General features: G+C 35.4%; 1 protein-coding gene across 48 annotated transcripts in view; it reads left to right on the top strand.

Annotated features, from left to right (window-relative positions):
* Window positions 1-23,222, top strand: part of LOC126293318 (poly(rC)-binding protein 3) — a 559,120-nt gene that overhangs the window by 439,824 nt on the left and 96,074 nt on the right. For 20 of the 48 annotated variants that reach the window (XM_049986492.1, XM_049986472.1, XM_049986471.1 and 17 more), the window contains 3 exons: window positions 2,794-2,944; window positions 3,931-4,059; window positions 7,549-9,403. The exons of 6 other annotated variants lie outside the window; for them this stretch is intronic. In XM_049986492.1, coding sequence (XP_049842449.1) covers window positions 2,794-2,944; window positions 3,931-4,059; window positions 7,549-7,975 — 707 coding nt within the window. In that variant the 3' untranslated portion in view covers window positions 7,976-9,403. Of the gene's footprint in view, window positions 1-2,793; window positions 2,945-3,930; window positions 4,060-7,548; window positions 9,404-13,754; window positions 21,337-23,222 lie in introns of those variants that run through there. 22 more of the 48 variants (XM_049986505.1, XM_049986498.1, XM_049986509.1 and 19 more) reach the window with 4 other exon arrangements.

Raw genomic sequence — 23,222 nt, 5'->3', positions numbered from 1 at the left:
AGAGCAAAGTTTTGACAACAATTTGCTAATATTTCAAATCAAAACATTAAAGTTTTTTAACGTTTCTTATTTTTGTAATACAGTATAACCCTGTTTTTACTTTCTCACACATAACATTTTACCCCACCTGAGTTTGCACTAACATATTTTCCTGCGATTTATGCTTTGAGACAATGTTCTTGGAGAAAAATCTGATGTAGTTGACATAAAAGTACACTGGCATCGCATTGGCCTCCAGTTAGTGTTTACACGGTTTAGTTTGAATCCAGGGTGCTCTTATTTCAAGCCACAAGTCAAATCAAATACAGCTCCTCATATCCCACCTCTCTGGGATTTATGGGGAGTTGAACTTACTTGTAGTAATTCACATGGAATTAAATTTAGCTTGTTGGACATTTATGTTATGTTGGACTGACAGCAATGAGAATTTAAAATATCTGTCGAAATTATTCGAGTGGGACTAGGGCCACTATGGCCAGTTATTCTTTTATAGAATGTACCACAGCATGTGTTAGTCATACGTCAGTCTTTTTATGTCACCTGAATGACACCTGAAGTATTTTTTTTTCTTCTTTCAATGCAATACAGGGTTTTCATCCCAGAAAGTTACATTTTGTCTTGACACAGTTTCACATTTGATTTAAAGGATATACACTGGGTGAAGAGTGATCCATATATTCAAGATGCTGATTTGTATTGTCTGTCGTAGAGGTTAGACAAGGTACTCCATTAGATACATTCTAAACAATATAATTTGTTTATACAGAATCATTTCCTACACTGCAGCATCTCCTATGTATGTCAGTGTTTCACAAATTCTGGCATGGCTGCCTAGAATACAAGTGGCCGTAATAGGAACTACGCACAGGTGGGCTGTGAGCGGTGATGTGACAAGAGTCTCGCTGCACTGCGTAGTTAAACACAATTGGAATTTATTATTATGTTGCGAATAGTGGCACCATTGAGAGATGGCTTGATGTACATAGACGTGCCGACAGCTTCTGAACAGAGCTGGAGCTGTTGAAACATGGAACTGTGCTTACTTGCCATCTTCTGCAAGTTTCTTAAAAATGTACATTTTGATTGTGTGTATTTACAAAGATTTATTGTTATGTCTACGAAAACCTGCTAAATTCAAAGATTAGCAATATTAAATTCCCACATGATAAAAGATAATTAACATTCAGTACTGGGTGAGGTGGTGCAGTTGTTAGCACACTTGCACTCACATTCGGGAGGAAGATGGTTCAATCCTGCGTCCGGCTATCCTGATTTAGGTTTTCCTTAATTTCCCTAAGTCCCTCCAGGCAAATACCGGAATGGTTCCTTTGAAAGAGCACGGCAGACTTAATCTGATGAGACCGATGACCTCGCTTTTGTCGTCCCCCCCCCCCCCCCCCCCCCCCCAAACAACCCCCGACATTCAGTATTCAAAATGCTAACACACAAGCTTCTGTGGCAGAATAATTGTTTATGGCAACTTCCAGCAGCATTTTTCAGAACTTCCTTAGGCTGTGCCCATAAATCTAAGCTGTAGGTACATTTTTAGAGTGTGAAAGTTGGAAAAAAATGGTCAGCTTGCATTTGGATGAATACAGTGAATTAGTTCCTCATCCACCCTGTTCACAAAACTTAGCCAAAGTGTCTTCTTCCTGTTCCCTAACTTCAAACTTTGGTTCACTGGGAAGAAATTTTCATCAAATGAGGAAGTGATAGTTGCACTCAGTGAGAATCTTTCAGAGTTTGAAAGGATCTATTTTTTGATGGGAGGGAGGGAGGGAGGCTATACCAAGTGCATACTCCTCAAAAAGAGTTTTTTTACCAGACTTATCAAACCCCGCTTGTTCAACTGTCCAAATGTTTCAACTGTGTATTAAATTAGAACTTTGTGGCCATCTTAATAAATAATAGTCAGTGATGATTGTTTGAACCTTTGAAGTAACAGGATTGATCATCCAGACAGCTGTTCGGTAGGATACAACATTGTGGGGAGCGGGAAAGAGAATTGAGCAGTTATTTGATGTATGAAAACGACACTGCATTGAGTTAATAAGACTCTTGAAAGTGTATGTTGTGACACTGCTTCCTCAAATTTAAGCAAGCAGATCAACTTACTGACGGGGCAGAATAGAAACTTTGATGCAGGTATCTGTAATTTCGTTTCAAAAGGAATGATACACTGTTCATCAATTGTTGCTCAGCCATATGTTTCCTAAGATTGCATTGACTAAAAAAGTCTTTGTGCAAACTGGGCATCCTTCAGGTTTTCCTGAACATTGCAAGCAATCATTGTATTGCTGCGGTAGAAATTTTAGTGCTGTTGTTGTATGATGTCTGTTATTTCCTAGTTTGATAGAAGAGTTTCTTGAGGGTGAAAGCAATTTCAAAACACCAGGGACAGTTATGGTTACTGTTTGGCTGCATTAAGTACAGAACAGTTTCTAAGTGTTTTTGTTGTCATGTAGCTACACCTTAGAAAATGTTAGTTTTCAGTGTCACAATCGCAGACAACAGTCCTATTATTAAAAAAATGATATAAATTTTTAAATATTTGATTTCTGCGTACCTAATGTTTCCTATTTCCTGCTCTGCAGATTTGTGTGTTCTATGCAGCACATTAGAATTTCGTAGTCCGTATATAAACTTCACCTACCTGGAGGAAAGCTTGCCCATTTGTACTAGTGATTGGGACTGCATGTGACATCCCACACTTACATATGCAGTAGTTTTAATGCATTTTTGATTCTGTAAATGATTCTGTCCACACTTCTTCAGCAGTTGTTTTGAATTCAGCTTTGGCCGCCTTGGCGGGAAGCCAGCTACGCACGAACAACCAGAACCGTGCACAGCCTGGAGCTAACCAGCAGACCCACGAGATGACAGTCCCAAATGAGCTGATTGGTTGCATAATTGGAAAGGGTGGCACAAAGATTGCAGAGATTAGGTGAGTGTGACATTGTTCTAAAGATTACAATTGAAATAAAGTTTTGTTTAATGAATACTCTAAACATGCACAGGTGCAAATATTAATATTGCATTAATGTTGGGCTGAAAACAAAAGTCGCTGTTTGGAAGTGTGCAAGTGTACAGTGTACCCCAACTGTGTGTGAATGCAGTTAGGTGCAAATTTTTTGATGTATTACAGAAAAAAGAATAAACCAATGTATCTATGTAAGATTTACAGTACACACGACATGACTGCCTCCTTCCTGTAGCTTCTGATGAGTGGTTCAGCACAGTTTTTGTTTGTGTATGCACAGAACAGAATAACTACTAGTTACTGATAGTACAAATAATTGAGCGGGTCTACTTCACTTTGGAATTTTTCGGTTAGTTACAATGGACGAAATGGGGAAAGGGTGGAGTTTCCTGAATTAATGTTTTGGCCATGTAGCTGTTGCAGAAGTGTTTGTCACAGGCGAACATAAAAAATTGACCATATGTATAAACATGGAATTGATACAAAAGAATGTAGGTAAAGGCTCACCATTTCTTGAAAGAGTGACTTTGTTAGTTCATTTATAGTTGACAAAACATTCATTTTTCACTTTCCAGATTACGAAACTTGAAATGTGCAACTACGTAACTTTAGTTATGAAATGTGCTGAAATTCATGATAACCTACATACATCCATAGATGCAACAAATATGTTAAACATACATATTCCTGGATACAAAAATAGAGAAAGCTCAATTGAGTATACTCAAGTATAATTGGGGCCATCTTACCAGTAGGTCCTTGATTTTGCTCAAGTTTCCCCATTTGGCTTGATTCTTTAAGTCAATCGGCAGATGAGGCTTTCACAGACAGCCCAATCAGAAATGGATTATTTTCACATTCCCTCTGTATGTCATATGTATTATATGTGAATTTTCAAGCCAACTGAGTGCTGTTTGTTGTAATAGATGCTCCTTCTTGTTCTTATGCAGGCAAATTAGTGGTGCTATGATCCGCATCTCAAATTGTGAGGAACGTGAAGGTGGGCCAACTGATAGGACCATAACAATCACAGGCAATCCAGACTCCGTCGCACTGGCGCAGTACCTGATCAACATGAGGTAGGGAGAGTCACATAATTTTCTCTCCACAGATAGTGAATTTCTGTTTGGTGTTCTCGAGGTATACAGTGAAATAACATCAGAGTGCAGTTTTCACAAGAGCATTTGGCTGCAAGTTTTCTTTTTAACTTTCTGCTGACGGTTAAAATTTTATTGTTTTGTATCTCGGGTGCTACAGACTCTTAACAAATTGTTACATGCCTGCTAAGGCCCTAATGAAAATTTACACACTTTACTGGTTTTCTTGTTCCATACATACAAAAATAAAACAGGAAAAATAACTTAAAGAAAACCTGTGTTTTTGTATGTGTCGATGGTTCCTCTTGACTGAAGAAAAGAGGTAATCGATTATTTTCTCAGTTACTATGTTTTAATGTTGTCATGCTAAAACTACTTAACTTGTAGGCTTATTTCTGAACATTATGAACCAGCAGCCTGGTTGTGATTGTGTTCTGCACTAGATGTTATTCCTTCAGTTTTCTTGCCCTGTGCTGCTGCCTCTAAGGTCTTCGTTGGCTTGTTTATTGTTTCGTAAACCTGTTGTCAGTTGCCATTTGCCCAGATGTGTGTTTCTAACTTTTGTATTATTATGCACATTTTTGCATGTTTTGTTCCTTGTTAGCTGTTCATAGTATAGCAGGTAACAGGTTCTCAACTGGAGAAGACATCGCATCAGAGAGGAAATCTGCCCACGGATGAGCCGCCACCATTTTTCTTACCTCTCTTTTATGTCCAGGTCCTTCATCTCTTTTCTGCATTTTTTTCCTTCACAGAAATTTGTTCCTGCCTGTTTGCCCGATACCAAAATGAGAACAGCCATTCCAACGGATTCCCTGTGATGGAAGTTAGAGTAAATATCCTCTCTCTCTCTCTCTCTCTCTCTCTCTCTCTCTCTCACACACACACACACACACACACACACACACACACACACACACACACACACACACACACACACCTACACCTTTCCACATACTATTGATGCCCAGCTAAAGACCTGTCAAACAATTTCACAGTGGGCTGTCAGTTTTTTCTGTTATTACTTGTGGTGAAATACTGGCTGTTTGCCTAAAAGTTTGTGGGTTTTTCATTTCGTAAGCATTACTTCAAGATGTACATCCACCTGTAATTTCCACTAGCCTTTCTGCTTCATACGGTGCAGAATTTCAAACATGCAGTGTTCATATGTGATCAATAGCATGTAAAGCTCAAATGGGCTTAGCAGAAATATTTGAAATAATTGTTTCTGAGGAAAAGTTATGAACTCTTATCCGAGCTTCAATTTCTTCTCCTACTTCTCTGCACTACAGATTATATTATTGCATTATTAACTAAGACTGACTAGGACTGTATTAACTAAGACTATGTCCCAGTCAGTTTGTACAGCTGGAATTCCTATTACATGGACTTTGGTTGAAATGGAAATTCAGCATTCCTGTAGAGTTAGCTTGCAAAGCACCTCCTTCAAATTCTATTGTTCTCTTACTATTGACCTCATTAGAATTTTCTTGTTTGTCCAGCAATGTGTAAAGAGCAATAATTGAAAAACATTATTGAAAAGCTGCCTAATTTTATGTTTTAACATTTCCCCCTTTTTCGTTCTTTCTTTTTCGTTCTTTCTTTTTATATGAAAGGACTTGAAACAGTTGACTTTCAGTGCCTAATGATTTGTATCAAGGCATGAATGTCACTAAGAGCTGTACTCCCGTTCTGTATAACATATGTCACTTCATGATATCCAGCATTATAATTAAGTCCATAAGTTTATAAATCCCTATATATCAAACATTTCTGAGTGATCGCCACTTAAAAGTGCTTTCTGCAGCTTCTACATTTTTCGGTCATTGGACCTTTTATTTTTGTTAAATTTTGTTTGTTTATTAGTGTTGTTGATTGTTGTAAGCCACTGTTAACAGCTACAATTACAGGTTGTGCATTTTAAGTGGTGATATTCAGTCCCTATTATGGTAAAAACATGACTGTGGCTGATTACTGTGCTATTTTGATTTTTTAGAAAAATAAATCTCTAGTTCTCTTACATGGCACATAAGCCACTACACTTGTATTAATAGCATCTCCATGTGGTGCACGTATATCCAACAGCTTCAGTTACTGTTTTTATTTCCCAGTCTCCAGCTAGTTGCTTCCAAGTTCGCACTCATTGAAAGACAGAACTCATTACTCATTTTCTGAGGCAATTTGTTTTTGCTAGCAAGACCACTGCCAGTAATTATACATTTAGGACTCATCATTGTAATTTATCAGCAGCAAATGAGTCCAGTACTTTCATTAAAATTTTCAACTTCAAGAAATACTCAGAGATGCCTGCATATAACTGCAGTTTTTATTTTATTTTATGCCACATTGGCAGTATTTTCAGGCTGTAAGCAGAGAAGCAGCTGGCTGGAATCACCATGTATGTTTCTTTTAATTGATTTCTTTCATTTTTTCATTCTCTTTTTAACCATTTAAAGCCCAGTGTGAAACAACACAATGCCGTCAGTTACTTTTCCCCGCACCTAAATATGCCAGCAACCTTTTCCTTAGTGTGATGGGGAGAATCAGACGTGCTTATTCTTTCCCATTATCCCATACGAAATGATCCTGCAGTCTGGCTGTATACAGCTATAAAACAGATGCAATTCCCTTCTCATTTGCCAGTTGCCATAGTCCTATAAAGTGATTCAAAATAAATTCTTATCCTCCCTTTTTTCTCCTCATTTGGTGCGTAGGTGTATCAGTGTGGTACAAGCCCACAGGAAATTATACCAGATGATGGCTGTGTACCACGTTATGGTCAAAAATTAGAGGCCATTATGTTTCAACTCACATTATAGTGCATACTTGAATGATTTTTACATATTAGTTTCATTACTAGACAAAATGTCATAAGACTGACATTATCTTTGATTTATCCGAGTGAGTGTATGCAAAGTGAGGTAGTGGTGGTGGGGTTGTGTCTTAAAGAATATGTAATCGGTTGTCAATTATTTTGCTGTGGGAGACATAGTGGTGGGATAATTAAAAGTGCAACTGATCTACAAAAAATTCTCGGAACAGTTAACTTTCGATCAGAGGAGAATTTTAGTTAAATTTTAAAGCACTTATTGTTTAAATGTTCATTGTCAAATATATTATTTTCACAGGACATTAAAAGATTTGGCTTCCTGGTGCTGTACAGCCAATTTGTTAGTAAATGAAATCGAACTTTCTGCAGAACTGTGCAAAGTGTGTCGGTTTTCTCATTTCCGGTTCTATTAATTGTAACGCATAGGTGACTTTTGGATTGCACCATTGTAAATAAGTAGCTGGCTCAGTATTATCTGCAGTGGAAACTTTTATTTCTGCAGATTTCGAGATTAGCTTTGACGGCCTAGCTGGGCTCTGACAGGTTAAGGAGAAAAGGCCTGTGTTTTTCTGCCATTCCTATCACACCGAATACCTGGTACCAATATCTCCAGTGTCTCTCTCTTCTGTTTCTCCCACCAGTGTTGAACTGCAGAAAGCTAACCTTGAAGCCCAAAATCCTGGCTCCAACCCTGGTGGTGCGGGTGCGGGTGGTCCTACCGGCGGCGGTGGTGCAGGGGGAGCAGGTGGGGCACCCGGCAGCGGCGTGTCGCCTCTGGCTTCGGCCATTCCACTGGCACAGCTGCTCTCGAAGCCGGGTGCACTCAATGCTCTCTCTTCACTCACGGCCCTCGGAGGCCTGACTGAGCTCCTCGGAGGAGGTGGCGCCGGTGGGGGCGCACCTGTCCGCACTACCGGGGTTCACCGCACGTCGGGTGGTGGCGCGGGAACAGGGGGTGGTGCGCACAAGCCGTACGCCCCACGTCTGCGCAGTCCCGCCTCGGGCCAAGGAGTTGGCCAGGATTCCGGCAAGATGAAGACGGAGCGCAGCAAGTTTGCTCCCTACTAGGCGAGTGCCTGCGACAGGGACGTCACCGGCGTCTCGACACATCGTTTCGCCGTGGGACGTCGTCAGAAAATGACAGTGTTACTAGTTATACTGATTACTCGTGTCTGTTCGGTACTGTTATTGAAATTTTTTTTTTTCTGTAACCTCTCTATTTGGCCACAGGAGACAGGACAGTTCTCTTATAAGTACACGAGACGCCATTTGTTTCCATTTCTCTGTAAGTGTTACGCAATATTCTGACTCGTCAGACACAAGTACACTACTGCTGCTCTGTCGATTAAATTCACGTATGCTATTACTTCTCAAATTTTCCTTCTGTCTTTCCCTGCTTCATTGTATTTACTGGTGAAAGTTCTGGCTTTCCTTCTAAAGATGGGAATTAACATATTTTAAACATCTTGTGAAATGTTTCATTTACAGAGGTTTGTTCGCACCTTAGTCTTGTAGTTCATCCTCTTCGAGAAGGTGAAATTTTATTTTCTGGACAGCTTATCTTAGTTCTGAAGATATTTGTAATAGAACAGACATGGTTGTTGTATTAGATGGAGTGGTAGGCAACAACAACATAATTAGATCTCCACTAAAACAATATTCACACATTAGGTTATTATCTGTCATTTCATCCAACTGTTAGTGACATTTTTTAATATGCATCACCTATAACTCCCATATTTTAGACTTTTTTGATGCCAAGTAAGTACTTTGTGTTGAGTGACGTGTGTTTTTATATTCTGTATTGGCGTAGCCAAAATCGTAAGACTTCCTAATTTTTGATATGTATTTTCTGTTGGAGATATTTTCAAGTAACTGAATTTCCTCTTGGATATTTTTATGTTAGTGATCAATATGTTTTCCTCAATTCTTATGGATCATGGGACAACTACATTATACAGTTTATTTTTACGTGGACTGATAATATATAATTCATAAATGTTTATTGAGGGATCAAGAAATATCACTCATTTTTGAAACAAAATAGTGTCGAGCCACATTTTTGTGAGACGATAATCTGTACTGTATTGCCAGAATTTTGCTTTCCTATGTTAAAACATTAGTGACAATATTGTGTGTTTTTTATTGTGATAGCATTTTCAAAGATTGTACCTTCTTTCGCGTAATTTTCTCAGATTTTATAGTAAATTTCTCTCAATCCAGTTGCCTTATTTGCTTTTTATTAAAGGAATTTCTTAGAGTTTTGTCATTTTGGCAAGCGTATGATGAGAACATATCAGTACAACTTTGTCATAGATGATTTGTGAAGATTTTCTTGGATTCATTTGCTTTATCACATCGTGGAGACAGAATATAAACCGTTTACATATTGTAATGTCATTTGTTGTACAACTTTTCTTATTTGACTGTAGACATTATTCAGAAGATTGTGACTGAGAATTGTAAAGTTAATGAATAAAATACAACAAAAACACATGTTTATTGGTCAGAAGGCTTTCTTTTCTGTTTTAATTTTCAACCATGTGTTCCCAGAGATATTAAACTAATCTTACAATTTGTAATCAAACTTCAGAGTTAACACCTCTCTCTCTCTCTCTCTCTCTCTCTCTCTCTCTCTCTCTCTCTCTCTCTCTCTCTCTCCCCCCCTCCCCCCCTCTCCCCCTCTCTTTCTTTCTAGTCTCTGCTTAGAAATAGTAGTAGTCCATATTAGGTGTCAGACTACAACTAGAACTACGGACTCCCTTCTTGTATTCTTATTATTATTCTGTTATGTGGTCAAGGTATTGATCCCAATTTAAGTGGAAGTTTGGTGATAGTTACCATTTCAGTTTAAGTTTACTCTTAAATAGTGCAAAGTTCTAGAAATATACTTTAAAATGGTGGTCACTACCGTAAACTTTATGGCATGATGTAAGTAGGAAAAGTGGTTAGTGTCAGTATTCGATCACAACTGCTGCACGTTGTGGTACAATAATTTGTACTTGCTAAATTAATCATTATTTCTTTCTTTCTATTAAGAAATTTAGTGAAAAGAAATATTACATAAACTGTCCCCATCTGGAAAGTGGACATTATGTAGAAAGCAAGTAGTCACCTCATTCTTTACAAAGTATAACTGCATCTTGTGTTTGGCATTAAACGGCCTATATTTGTGAGCAGAAATCATACAGTGACACTGAAGAATTGTTAGGCGGTGGCGCTTCATGTACCAAAGGCAGGTAGGAAACTAAAGTGAAACTTAAATGATTAGAGGTGAACACTTGCAAATGATAATCAGAAAAATTGTTCTTTTCCTCCCCTCAAAGAAATGACAGTTAAATGTAACTATTTTTCCCCTTGATATGAGTGGAGGTCTCAACATATTTTGTTGGTTTTTTCCATACTCAAATTTCTATTAATTGTATTTGATGTAATCCTCACATATTAGGAAATTTTGAGATACATGTCATGTATGATAAATTAATATCTGTACATAGAAAAAACTAAATGCTTATCAATGTGTGGGAGCTATGTGTGGTTATCTGTCTGCCTTAATATGAAATCTCAGGTCGAGAGTTGGGTGGGCAGTGTAGGCATTATTCACTGGTTGGACATTAATGGTACTTAACTCCTTTTGTTGTAAAGAAAATTTTCATTTACATTGCTGTTGGTAGGTAAAGTATCAGAAAGATTATAACTATGTGTAATGTGCAACATTTTAATCATTGTGGATTATACACAAATCCTGTTGTGAACTTATGACTAGTCAGATATAACATGGTAGATTGTAACGACATTGGTTTGGAGGTAATGTGGTTCATAACCTTTCATATATGGAGGGCAACTATTTTTCTGTCCTCAATTGTTAGAAAACAGCAAAGTTAGTGTCAAGTGGTATTGAAGTTTTGAAGAGATGCTGACTGAGACTTTTAACCAATAACCACGGAAGAACCCCATCCTCCTCACCATCCAGCCTGTGCCAAATTATCCGGTAAGCATGTTTCTTTTTTCCTTTATGTACCTTCTTTACTTTAATCCCTTGCAGAGATTTGTCACAATCATGTTTTTTATTCTCTGAACAAGAAACCTCTTAACTGGTTGTGCAACAGTTCCGTATCCTAGATATGCAATTGCCAAAATAGTCTGGTAAATAGCAACAACAGATAGTGTAACAAGCAAGTTGGGTGAGGTGTGGGTTTCTTCCCCCTGGATGTTTGTCGGGTAACAATTAAGTTTTGATGTATCCCCCCTCCCCCCGCTTGCATAGCCGCTTCATGTAGAATATGTTGTTAATTTTTATCAGCAGAACCACTTTTTGCTAAGTTTAGCTAGGCCATCGTGGTTATGTTGCTCTAGAGTGCTGTTGCATAATTTCTTCTTCTTCTTCTTTTTCTAATGCACTTACTTCCAAATGAGCACACTGGTTCCCAGAAATACATTAAATGACAGCAGAATTAAGAATGCTGTTTCCTTGCTCAATACAGCTTCAGCCATGTATGTTAGGAAATAGCAGAAGAAAGCTTTTGAAAAGGTGATATTTTAATTTGATTTCAGTAATCATGCAGTGTAGACAGTTTTAGTTAAACTATATTTGTATAACTAACGGCATACGTTCTGCTTTGAGAAATCTCAAATTACTTTCAAGTGTGTGTGAGCCATTTTTGAGTTTTGCTGTCTAATACACAGTGATGGCTCAGATACACGCACCTTGCTGTACAGCAGTTTAGAAAAGTTATAAACAGAAACAAAGTAACAAAGATCTTAATACTTTTTTATGAAAATTCAGGGAGGGGGTTAAAACATAAATGTCATTACATTCCAAAGATAGTGACATGATTCTACAAGGTTCCAGGTTTGCAGTTTTTGGGCATAATTTAAACAAATGCAGAAATGAAATTATATGTGAAGTGGATGGTGTAAATAAAAGTTCTCTTTGTGAAGACATCCCAGGATTATGTGTTGCCCATTAAGCACTAGTGTAGTTTACTGTGACCTCACAGCAACAAGTGTTTGTATTGAGGTTTTATTTCTCTTCATTTACATACTTTTGCAGATTATAAACCCAATTATCATTGAAGACTGCGTAAGAAACAGCTTTATACATCTGGAATGTTTTGTTTTGTCAAGCTTCCTCAGCAGATTTTACATTCTGTGAAAGTTTCATCTGGCATAAATTGTTTATTATTTCCTCACTTCTATCCTTTATCAACAAGTAAGCGCATTTGTCACAAAAATGGCTATACAATGTAAGTTCAAATAGGATCACAGGTGTAGTAGTCTCAGAAGAATCACTATTGCAGACATATAGTGTGTGATCTATCAGGTACTATCATGCATCTACCAGAATGAAAGATCTCTAATTTATTAAAATAGTGCAGATTGCTATTTCACTGAAAGATTGAATATCTTTGCACCACCACTGGCTTTTTTTACCCTCAAGCTTGCTTTTGAACTTGGTGTCCTATACTGGAACCCTTTGTATTTGCTCAGCTAGTGATAAGTGATCAGTTTTAGGGCTGTGCTGTCAAACTGTTAAACAACATTCTGCCTTAACTCCAGTAACTTGTGTATAGATTTTTTTTTTGTTTTATGTAGAGATATCTATGTAGTGCAGTAGTGGAAATGTCCCATACTCTGTGTTGAATAATCCATTATTTCATGTTATGTATTCTTGCATACATTGTGCAAAATAGTCTTACTGGTGCTTAATGGCAATTTTAAAATTGCTGCTCATAGCTTAGAGTACAGAAGCTACTTTCCGTTCAGGTGGTCATATTTTCTGCTACTTGCCAGACTATTACAGGCAACAGGGCCCTTGCATGAGTCACGGTTATTTTATTTTATTGCTATTCCGCCTCCCAATACAACAACGTGGAAAAAATTTCAATATTGAATTTATTCCATGTTGGAGGAAACACATTTCCCCATCTTCCTGAACCTAAAAGTAATTCTGAAAGAGCCATAAGTAACATTTTGGTTGTGGATTCCTGATTTTACCCAGTTAAGAGGTTTACCATGTGACATGGTGTTTTACCTTTATATATTTTTATAAATCATGATTGAATAGTATTGAGTGCCTCATCTGAACATTGAACATCACAGGTTGATCTACGTGGAAGAAAATAGTTTGTTGTTGCTATGGTATCATATTAAATATACAGTTTGCCTAATTTGCAAGGCACCATTAAGATGATTTTATGTTTAAGCTGTGTAAGACAGGAATAATGTCCTGAGGGGGAGCATTGTGCTTTTCATTGGTATTACAGGGTGCTACTTGTGCAGCCAATCTCACAGGTGCAGAATTACCTTACAGAAAGTTTATGTTCGTGGATGAGTGTCAACATTATTAAAAAAAAAAAAAAAAAAAAAGTATGCTGTGTTAAAACATAGCACTTTGTGAAATAAACTGAATGATTGGAAACCTACTAGACAGATAACATGTAGATAGTGCTTTCAATAGATATGTTAGGATAATTGATAAGGGCAATCTATTATTGTAAGATTGAAAAGTTTCCTGCCTCTCTTGTTGTTTAGAATATTGACATTTAGTTCACACAGAGGTGTGCTTATTTCAGGGTAATAAAACAGAAGTGTCAAATGTTGGTTCCAATCTGATATTTTTCTTTTAAATATCACATGTAGAAGATTGTCTCAGATAATCACCTCTTTTTTTTATGGACCTTGAATGATTTAGTAGCAAAACTGGACAAACTATATACTTACTTAGGATGCTTGTTTTTTAATGAGGTGTGATTTTCTACCTCCTCTGCAGCATATTACTTATCTGAAATTTAAGTATATATCTTCATGTGTTTATTGAAGACTGTGTTATATTTGTCTGTTGCAGGATATCTATGGAAACAGCTGGGATGCCACTGCCAGGTTACCATTACATTGCACCAAATCATATTGTCAAAGCTCCAATTCATTAACTAAGATGGTATATTATCTTAATTTGACTTCCTGATAGGAATGGTCTTCAAAAGTCATTTAAAGCAAGTGATGCAGCACTCACTGTACATTGTTAAGTTTTGGTAAAGTTGATGCACATTAAGAGACATAGTCTACTGTATACTGTTTATGATAAAGAAGTGAGGTTCAGCAGAAATATCTGTGAAAATTGGAATTGTAGCAAACTGACTTTTGTGTGTTTATTTTCTTTGGAAAGCCATGGTAAAGTTAAACAAGAAAGAATGGACTTAAGTTTTAATACAGGCAGAGCTTTAACATCATTGGCAAGTTGCTATCCCATTGTATTATTTATTTTTAACACAGTAAGTTATTCAAAAATGTTTTAAATTAGTGGAATGACAATTTGCCATGTGAAAATTTAGCTAGGAGGTAAAAGGGGATCAAGCCAAAGATTTTTTTTGTTTTGTTTATTGTATGTAATATTTTACAGTGGTTACACTCTTAATTGCTCCTGTTATTGTCATTTAATGGCATTCCCGTGATGAAGTTGTTAATGTTAGCAGTAATGATTAGCTATGATAAAAGTGTTTTCTTTTCTTGAAGAGCAAATTCTCACTGCCCAACAGGAAAGTAAACCACTTAATGGGCTTAGAATGAAAAACATGTTTGTTGTTCAGTGCCCTTGTAATTTTATTGTACTGTGACATATTACACTGTCAACACAGTTGTGGCACAGTATTGTGACTGGGTAGTGAATCAGTTTGCAAACATTTTAGTCTTCCTTGACCTGTTGAAATTTTCATCAGTTTTATACGTATCTTAAATCTAGCCATATCAGTGTTTCATCTTAAAACATAATTGATTGCTATAAGTGATTTGTACTGAAATTACATGGAAACTGAATCAGTATTTTAAGATATGGTGTTTCTCAGTACACTCTCACAAAAGCTGCTCAAGTTTTTCAGTATTGGCATAAGAGTGCTGGTGAGATCAGTGTGTAAAGACTATACACAAATAGATAAATTGGGAACAGTTTGGGAGTGGGGGTGAATAATCAAAATTACACTGTTTGTTGGAGTTCTCAGTCAATACTTTACATAACTTCTATTGATTCATATCATTTTGGGGAAAGAATCATATCACACTAGGGCACATGTAAAGTATTTTATTCATTTTCTGTGATGTTTTGTGAACATCTTGGTTAGAAAAATGTTAGCTGTTTACAGATGCTCTGTCTTACAGTTATTGTTAAAGTACTAACTGAAATAAGCATGTCATTAAAATGCTTTTTTACAATCATCTAGTCATGAAGGCAGCTGATTAAATATTGCAAAATACTGATTTAAGAAGTTGAGTGCTGTTGAGTAGGTATACTGAGTATAAAGTAGGGACTGATAACTTGAAAGAAAGCAAACACATTAGTATGATACCACATATCCCCCTATTAATACAGTTGTCAGATTTGCTTCCATTACATATCCTGAGCACTAGTTCATGTGCCAAATTATTTACAGTTTTAAAATTTAGAAACCATATAATGCACATTTTAAGTGTTCTAGTAGAAAGACTTCTATTATTATACCAACTTATACTTCATTCTTCTGTAAAAGCGTACTGTGAATAGTTAGTATATTTTGTGTACTCTGTTTATAATAAAAAAAACTGTGTGTCAAAGCAAACTGAAGTTTTATGCAAACCAACATGTATGCAGAATGACAGTAAATTATGGAGATATAAACTTTTTATATTGAGGAGGCTCCTTTTGGAGTTGTGTAGTTTTGTGTGTCTTTATTTAGGTATCTGTCATTCAGTTTCTAAGAATTGTATTTTTAAGATCTGGATAGGACCACATTTTTGATGTATCACATACTGTAATTTGTGTTCATTAGCTACTTTTTATTGAAAATTAATTTTTACAAATCATTCTAATTGGATATAACATACTTCATATTTTGCGTTTTATCTGGTCAAGTGCTTATTGTGGTGATACATTACAGTTTAATTGACTCTTATATCGGCATATAGTCCTTGTTTTGTAAAAAGCAATTTGCAAGGAATTTGGTTGTTTGCTACTCAGTGAATTACCTTGCTGGTTTGTAAATGCTAAAGCTTCACCAGTTGTCATTGTGTGCATTTTGTTATAAATATTGTATATTATTATAAAAACATTGTTTGTGTTTGAAAGTAGTTGGAGCTGATAATCATACAAAAACTACATTAATTTGTAAGAATATTTTTGTGATGGGGCTTGGAATGCGTTACTATGTGTGCTGTTGTGGCACAGAATTAGTATCAGTGAAGAAGGCTGGTCAGTGTGTCACCTAGTTTCCTTCTAATCTAGTCATTACAGTAGGGATACTGATATGGCAAATCATAATACTACAATAAACACTTTGTGCCATGTGTATACACTTACAGTACAAAATAATTTTGTCTTTGATTCTTTAAGATTTTTGTAAGTATGCATTGGCAGACTTCATTACTTAAAAATATCAGATCTACATATCTTTTAGTATACTTATTTATTTTAATAACTGATATACCATTGTTAGCACATTTGTGCTGATCTTGATGTGACAGAGGGTAAATGATACATAAAAGATATGTTATAATAACTTGTGTACAATAAATACTTCTCTCTGATACACAGTAGTTCATAGGTTATTGTAAAACATACTTAAAAATAAGAGATAGAGTTGTTGTCATTTGGCATCTGGACAATCGTCAATATTTAGTAGGGATGAATGTTTTTAAGTGCACTACGCTCATAAATATTTATGTAAGGCTGTTTATACTAAACTATGTCAGTTATCTCTTGTAGGTTGATAAGCTTAAGTATAATTTTCAATGTGTTTGTTTTTTAGAAATTGTGAGCATTTAAAAGTTCACTGCACTGCATATATTTGTTGTAAAATTATTTGCAATAACTTATAAATTTTAGTGTTTTTTACTAATGCAGATAGTGAATATCTTTCAGAAGGTATTTTTATGCAGAAGGAGCAATGTTTTTCTCATGCTAGTCTAAAAAAAGAAATAGCTATTCTTGTTGAACAATAGTTTCTTCCATGTTAGACAAGTGCATTATGTGTTTGTTGGTAAACACTTTTTGAAGAGCCTCCAGATGGCTCTTCAGTAAAGTGAGGTGTACATTTTGGAGAGTGAGCATTAGAGAACTGTTAATATATTTACTAAAAACTATCTATATTAAGATAATGTGTGTGCCAAAAAAGAAAAAAAACTGCAGTTGATTCACAATTGAAAATGTTCAGTGCCAAAGTACATTTCGTAGTTTTCAAAAGAAAATTACTTTCATGCAGTTTAATGTAAAAGATAGTCTTGTGAATTGTAAGATTTCATAATATATACTATATAATATATAAATATTTATATTTCGTACAAGAACTTTGTTTTTGCTATGCATTTTATTTAAAAAGGAAGTAATATACATAAAAGTGTAATATATATACATATATCTATATATGGTCCGTACCGAAAATGAAGAGTTTTGCTTCAGACGTTATAAAAAAAGTAACTTTACTCTTGTCTTTATCTTTATATTTAAATTGGTTGTATTGGATGTCAGAGCAAGCTTTCGTAGTATCTATGAACTTTTCAACAATAATGATCGTTTCTAAACGGGTTAGGAAATAAAGGGTACAAACTACCTGTGTTTTCAGGGATTAAGAAGACTAAAAAGTCTGTCTACCCTTCATGTCACAATGTTTCCTGCCCTACTGTCCTCCTTATCTCAAGCTTTAGGTCCTGTTTTTTATTTCTCAGTGTGTTGGTTGGTTCCCTAGGAATCCTTTCTTCGCCAGAAACTGTGGCTAGTGCATAATATACTGAAAATGGTTAACATTAAGCATCCAGGAAAAACCTATTCTTCTAAGAGCCAATAATGATATTGTTTTACCAACTGTGAATTTGATAAACCAGGTAAGGTAGATAATCCATCCCTCTGACCTCCCTAAGTGTATAACTGTAGAGAAACCAGGTGTGAAAATAGGATGATGATCTTGTAAACCCACGTATCCCCCTGCATGTAGAAAAGGAAGTTGAAATATATGATGCTGCTTCATCAAAGAAATTCAGTTGGTCTTGCTTCATAGAAGAAATTCAATTGGTCTTTAATCATGTTCACACTGTACTAACTAGTAATAATAATTGATGTCTTTGATCTATTAAATCATGGTTTTTCCCAGGAATGTTAGCTTACCAGTTTTCTTATTTTTATGATTTGTCAATCAATAACCATGTGATTTAGCACTGTGTTGTATTTTCAAGCTGTTTACTCCAAAGCTGTTCTTTCATTGCATTTTTGTTTGCAGTATCATTTATTTCAACTTTCTTACGCTCCTGATTGAGGCATTTGATATGACCTGGATTCTGATGCATGTGCAATAAGATGTCCCTCTTTGTAAGTTATTTAAAGCAAATACTGTTGAGGAAAGGGTAGGCAGAAACTAATAATATTCTTAGAGCTCAGAGCAATAATGAGGAAATATTTTGAGTTGAATGTGGAACATAATTACTTGTGAACAGTGTTACAGGGGCCTTATATGTTGAGACACCCATCTTTGGTGACTGAGTATGACTTTCCAAGCTTCGTCAGTGGTTGCGAAAGGGGGTGGATTGCTGTTCTATTTGCTTATGAAATATTGGCAATGTCACAAACGTCATTGCTTCCAAAATTTATCAGTTTGAGGAAAATTTTCTCTCTAAACAAGAAAAATGAGTTAGTTTTTCAGTTGTTTACAGAAAAATATTGAAAACTTTTCAATTTTGGGCTTAGTCTGTACTTTCCTAAATGCCCAATAAATAGTTTATTGAATAAAATAACGGAAATTTCTTGTAAGAAAGGCAATCAAGTACTGTTAATAAATAGTTCTTTCTTCCATTGTAAACTTTTAAAGGTGTTTTAACAGATGTTAAATTCTCTAATATAAATATAATTTAAACAAAATTTTAAAGATATCTTTTATAAAATTGTTGAAGTTTTTGCCTGATATTGTCATTTTTTATAAAATGAGACAAAAGTGTTCTGTGTTGATTTAAAAAGCTGGTCTGGTAAATTTAACAATAAGAATTTTATTCAGGTTATGATTTACAATTACTGCTAAAATATCAGTAATTTTTATCATGAAGTTATTTTGCCTTGGTCGCAGCTACAATGTGTAAAAAGTGGGTCTATGTTCTGCTAGAAAGTTGTAAATGCTTTTCAATTGTGATAACAGAACACTTCTAGTTCTTTACTGAAAAAATTGATATTGTGATGGATGACTTTCCCAGTGGAAACTACTTTGTGTAGGCTGTGCTATGAATCTCATATTGGCTACTAGGTTGCAGCTTGTGGCTCATCTCATGTGAAAAGTGTAATAGGAAAGATATGTTTCCACTTTTGTAGTATAAATCATAACCTAAATAAGTGTCTCCCTCTCTACAGCAAATGATTATTAAGCCTGTGTTGATAATTCCAGTGATTATTTCTTATGATTTTTAATAATTAGTAGACATTTGAGTGTATTTGTGAGGTTAGAGTAAGAACCCAGTATAAACTTTCAGGAAAGTATCTATTGAATTATTTTGTACAGAAGTTTAAATTTTTTGGGTGGGTCCTTAATGAATTTAAGGCTCTAGTCAAATTGTATACACAAATTTTTATCCCAAATTTTTCTCTCCAACATTGATTGTATGTACTGAACTATATGTCTGTGATGCAAATGCTGCTGCTACTTGATCACAAAGAGCAACATTCCAGATTTTTCATTTTTAAATGTGCGTTTTCCTTTTGCTTTCCAAATTTTGGACTGAACCTTACATGTGAATCTGTTTGAACTTAAACTGGTTCCAAAGCCACCTAGTAGCCTGTTGTGTATATAAGTGAGGTGCGTTAATATTTATATATAATATAAATGCAGTGTTAACTCAGGAAATGTGCGTATGCCCTTTTGTGCAGTTATAATATCCTTGAGCGCTGTGTTGCCACATGTTTATTCACTTGTAACTCCTGAGCAGCATATTGTGCAGAAACTGCAGGAATAGTGTTTTTGAGTCACAATTGTAACATTCAAGTGGACCATGTGGTAACCTGGGTTCAGAAACATCAACAACAGACCAGATACACCCGTCAGACTAGAGTAACCACATTGTCACCCAAGTTGAAATCCATTGACAGGACACCCATTTTTCTAAAAAAAAGAGACGATGGAAGAAGCTTTGTCAGTTTACCATCACAACCGGTGTACTGGCCGGTTACCAGTTCCCTTTAGTGTAAATTGAACGTGTGTTAAGAAAGTTTTAAAATATATATTTACTACTAGCCTTCAAATGAACAGGGTCAAAACATATTCAAACAATTAAAAATAATTTTTAAAGTAGGTAGTTGTACAAAAAAGCTGTGTTTTCATATGTGAAATGCCATATCTTTGTATAAAATAAAAAACAGCAGTATTGTTTTTTTCATTTTGTGATTTTTGTATTATTTATAAATATAAGAAATGGGAGGATGTGGGACACACTTTAATGGTGTTCCAAATCTATAATCAGATGAGAACTTTATATAAGTAGGGACTATGTAATGTAATTTGGACAAATTTTAAGATCATGCCATCACTTAATCTGTCATTTTGCAGGACAAGCGAGTGATAGTGTGAGCCAGGATGTCTCATTCACTGTAATTAAAGCACTGTACAAATTGAAAAACAGGTTTATTTTACTAATGGTTGAAATATGAACAAACAATCGATGTATTTCCAAATTTAGAAAAATAAAAGTTCTCATGTGGTTGCACTGGTATGCAGTAATGCATATAAAATGACTTATTGATTGATGGTAGGTGTATTTGCCGGTACTTGTTATTTGATACCAAGGCAAACACGTCTGTGTTGTTTGTTGTATACTCGTATCGAGGAAGATAAGGCTGCGTGGCTTTTTGGGGAGGGTAGAAGGATGGTTAATCTCTTGTAAAATAGGGGGTAAAATAGAGATAAATATGAGGGCTGATTTACTATTGGCATTAATTGACAATTGTGATGAACAAGAATTTAAATCTCATATAATTTTACTGCAGTGTTCATGGAATTGTGTAAACATTGCGACGTGTGATAAAATTCCATGCTGTTAGTGCTTTGCTTATATTATAGTCCTGTACTTAATACCCATTTCAGGAAAAAGTCAGAAGCCTGAAAAGTAGACTTTTCAGGAAACAAAGCAAAATTAGTGAAATCTTTTCAGTAACTTTTACATTGGTGCAAATAGGAAAAAATAAGAAATTGTGCTTTAGGTTCAAGTGAGAAATGATTTAAGTGGTGAGAATGTATTGTATTGTGATGTGTAAAGTACTCATAAAATAGTTTTATTTTTCAGAGGCAATAACTGTTTAATTTAAATTTGGGCATTAAAAAAGACATGATTTTTAGATAATGCACATTCTGTCTTGTATTTTCTGTCATGTTGGTATTTAACAGTTTATGTAAGTTTGAGTTCTGATTATTAAATTATGTATATTTAGAAAGTCATCATGGGCATTTTTATTACACCCACTTTTTTGATGATTAATTTGTTTATATTTAGTATAATAATGGCCATTTTTTATTACATCTGTTTTCTTGTTGTCATCTTAAGCTGACTTTCCATTGAACAGATGGACTGGAGGAATAATCAGGGAGATTAAAATTTGTGCACTCACTCCCCTTCCCATCCGTCACTCCTTGGCTGTTGAACAACTTCATGATGTTAGGGGAAGGATATACATGACGTGTTTTCAAAAGCAGGAATTTTTACTTACTTTCAATACCTGGTCAGTGCAGGAAGTGAGGACTTTATTATTTGAAGTTCTGTAGTTAAAATTTTTGTACTTTCCAAAAATTTCACTTACAACATGACCACTGATATGGAAAGAAATGTTGCACATTGCTCACGCAAGACTTAAACAGATCATGCTAAGTAGGAAGTTCAGTTTAACAATATGTTAAATTTTTATTTTTCTGTAATTTAAAATTCACTTGAACGATTATTTTGATTGATACTGTCTTGAAACATAGAGCTGAGAGTTTCACTTAAAAGCAATCTAGTCACGTATCTGTGCTGTTCCTATTGCTGCATTTTGAGAGGTGGTCATCTCGGAGATGAAATTCATATAGGGACTTAAGATAACATGCCCTTAGTTTGCTGCCACACCACTTGGACCTCTCAAAGTTTCAGTCCATCACTCGCTTTCTTATTGGCTAATTTTTAGTCTTCCATGTCTATTTTTCGTTTCATAGTCAACAGAAATTGGTTTCATTGGTGTGCTTCCAGTTAAGGTTTCTAGTGTGCATTGCACTCTTTGAATTGCGTTTGACCACATTACTTGTATTCCGGTTTTATTCTTGTTGCATCAGATAATATTGGGTGCAGTAAATGATTTCAAACTTGTTCCTGTTTCATGTGAAACAGAAGCTGCTTCCATTGCTTGGTGTTCTGTTAACTTATTTTCATGATTTTGCTTATGAATGTGAGTGCGAACTGCTAGATTTAAGACCATTGTAAGTATATTGTTCATATTCTATGTAATCGAACTTTCTCACATGTAAAGGAAAACTCAGTTTTAGCAGATTTTGACAGTATTGCTATTCAACTTCATTACGGAATGGGTATGTAATTCTGCTTTGAATGGTGTTGCTTCTTGCCACTGAATGCTATTCAATCCTGGTGACCAGAGCATTCTTCCTTGCAAATGGGATGGTAGTTCTGAAAAGGTTTGCACACATTATTAACAGGAGTACAAACAGAACATTTTTGCAGAAGTCAATAAAAATTTCGACGGCCTCCATTAAATGAGAAAGTACGAAAAACAGGCGGTAGCAAAAATAATGTAGAATAGTAGCAATATACTTACAGTGCTATGAAGTCGAGCAGTTAGCACACATTCTTAAGCAATAACAAATAGACAAGAGGTTACAGAATACGATGTGACAAAACCAGTTTTTCGTATGAAACAAACAAATATATAATCGTTTACGTGCCCAATATTACGGATGAGAGTAAAAACTAAGCTGAATATGAGCAACGAATTTGCATTACAGTTCAGAGTAAAGTCATATAAGATGGTCGTTATTGGGAATATAATTTTCACATGATAATAGTCAAAATTGCTATATTGGGTTTTACAAATAGACTTTTTGTCACCAGACTCTTCCGTATACCAAATGAATAATATCATCTAGTACTAATATTTTGAAAAGCAATCATGAATTTTGCTCGCCATATTTCTTGTATTCATGGCTCACTGTTTCTGTTTCATAACATGGGCCTTGCATTTCAGATATTTCAATCTGTGCTGGAGACACGCAAAACCATTACCTGCACCTGAATGTAAGAGGGAAGGACAGATTTATCAGTTTTTGTGGTTAGAACTTATTAA

This window comes from Schistocerca gregaria, chromosome 10 (assembly GCF_023897955.1).
Source record: "Schistocerca gregaria isolate iqSchGreg1 chromosome 10, iqSchGreg1.2, whole genome shotgun sequence".
NCBI lineage: Eukaryota > Metazoa > Arthropoda > Insecta > Orthoptera > Acrididae > Schistocerca > Schistocerca gregaria.
This window is presented reverse-complemented; position numbering and strand designations above follow the sequence as displayed.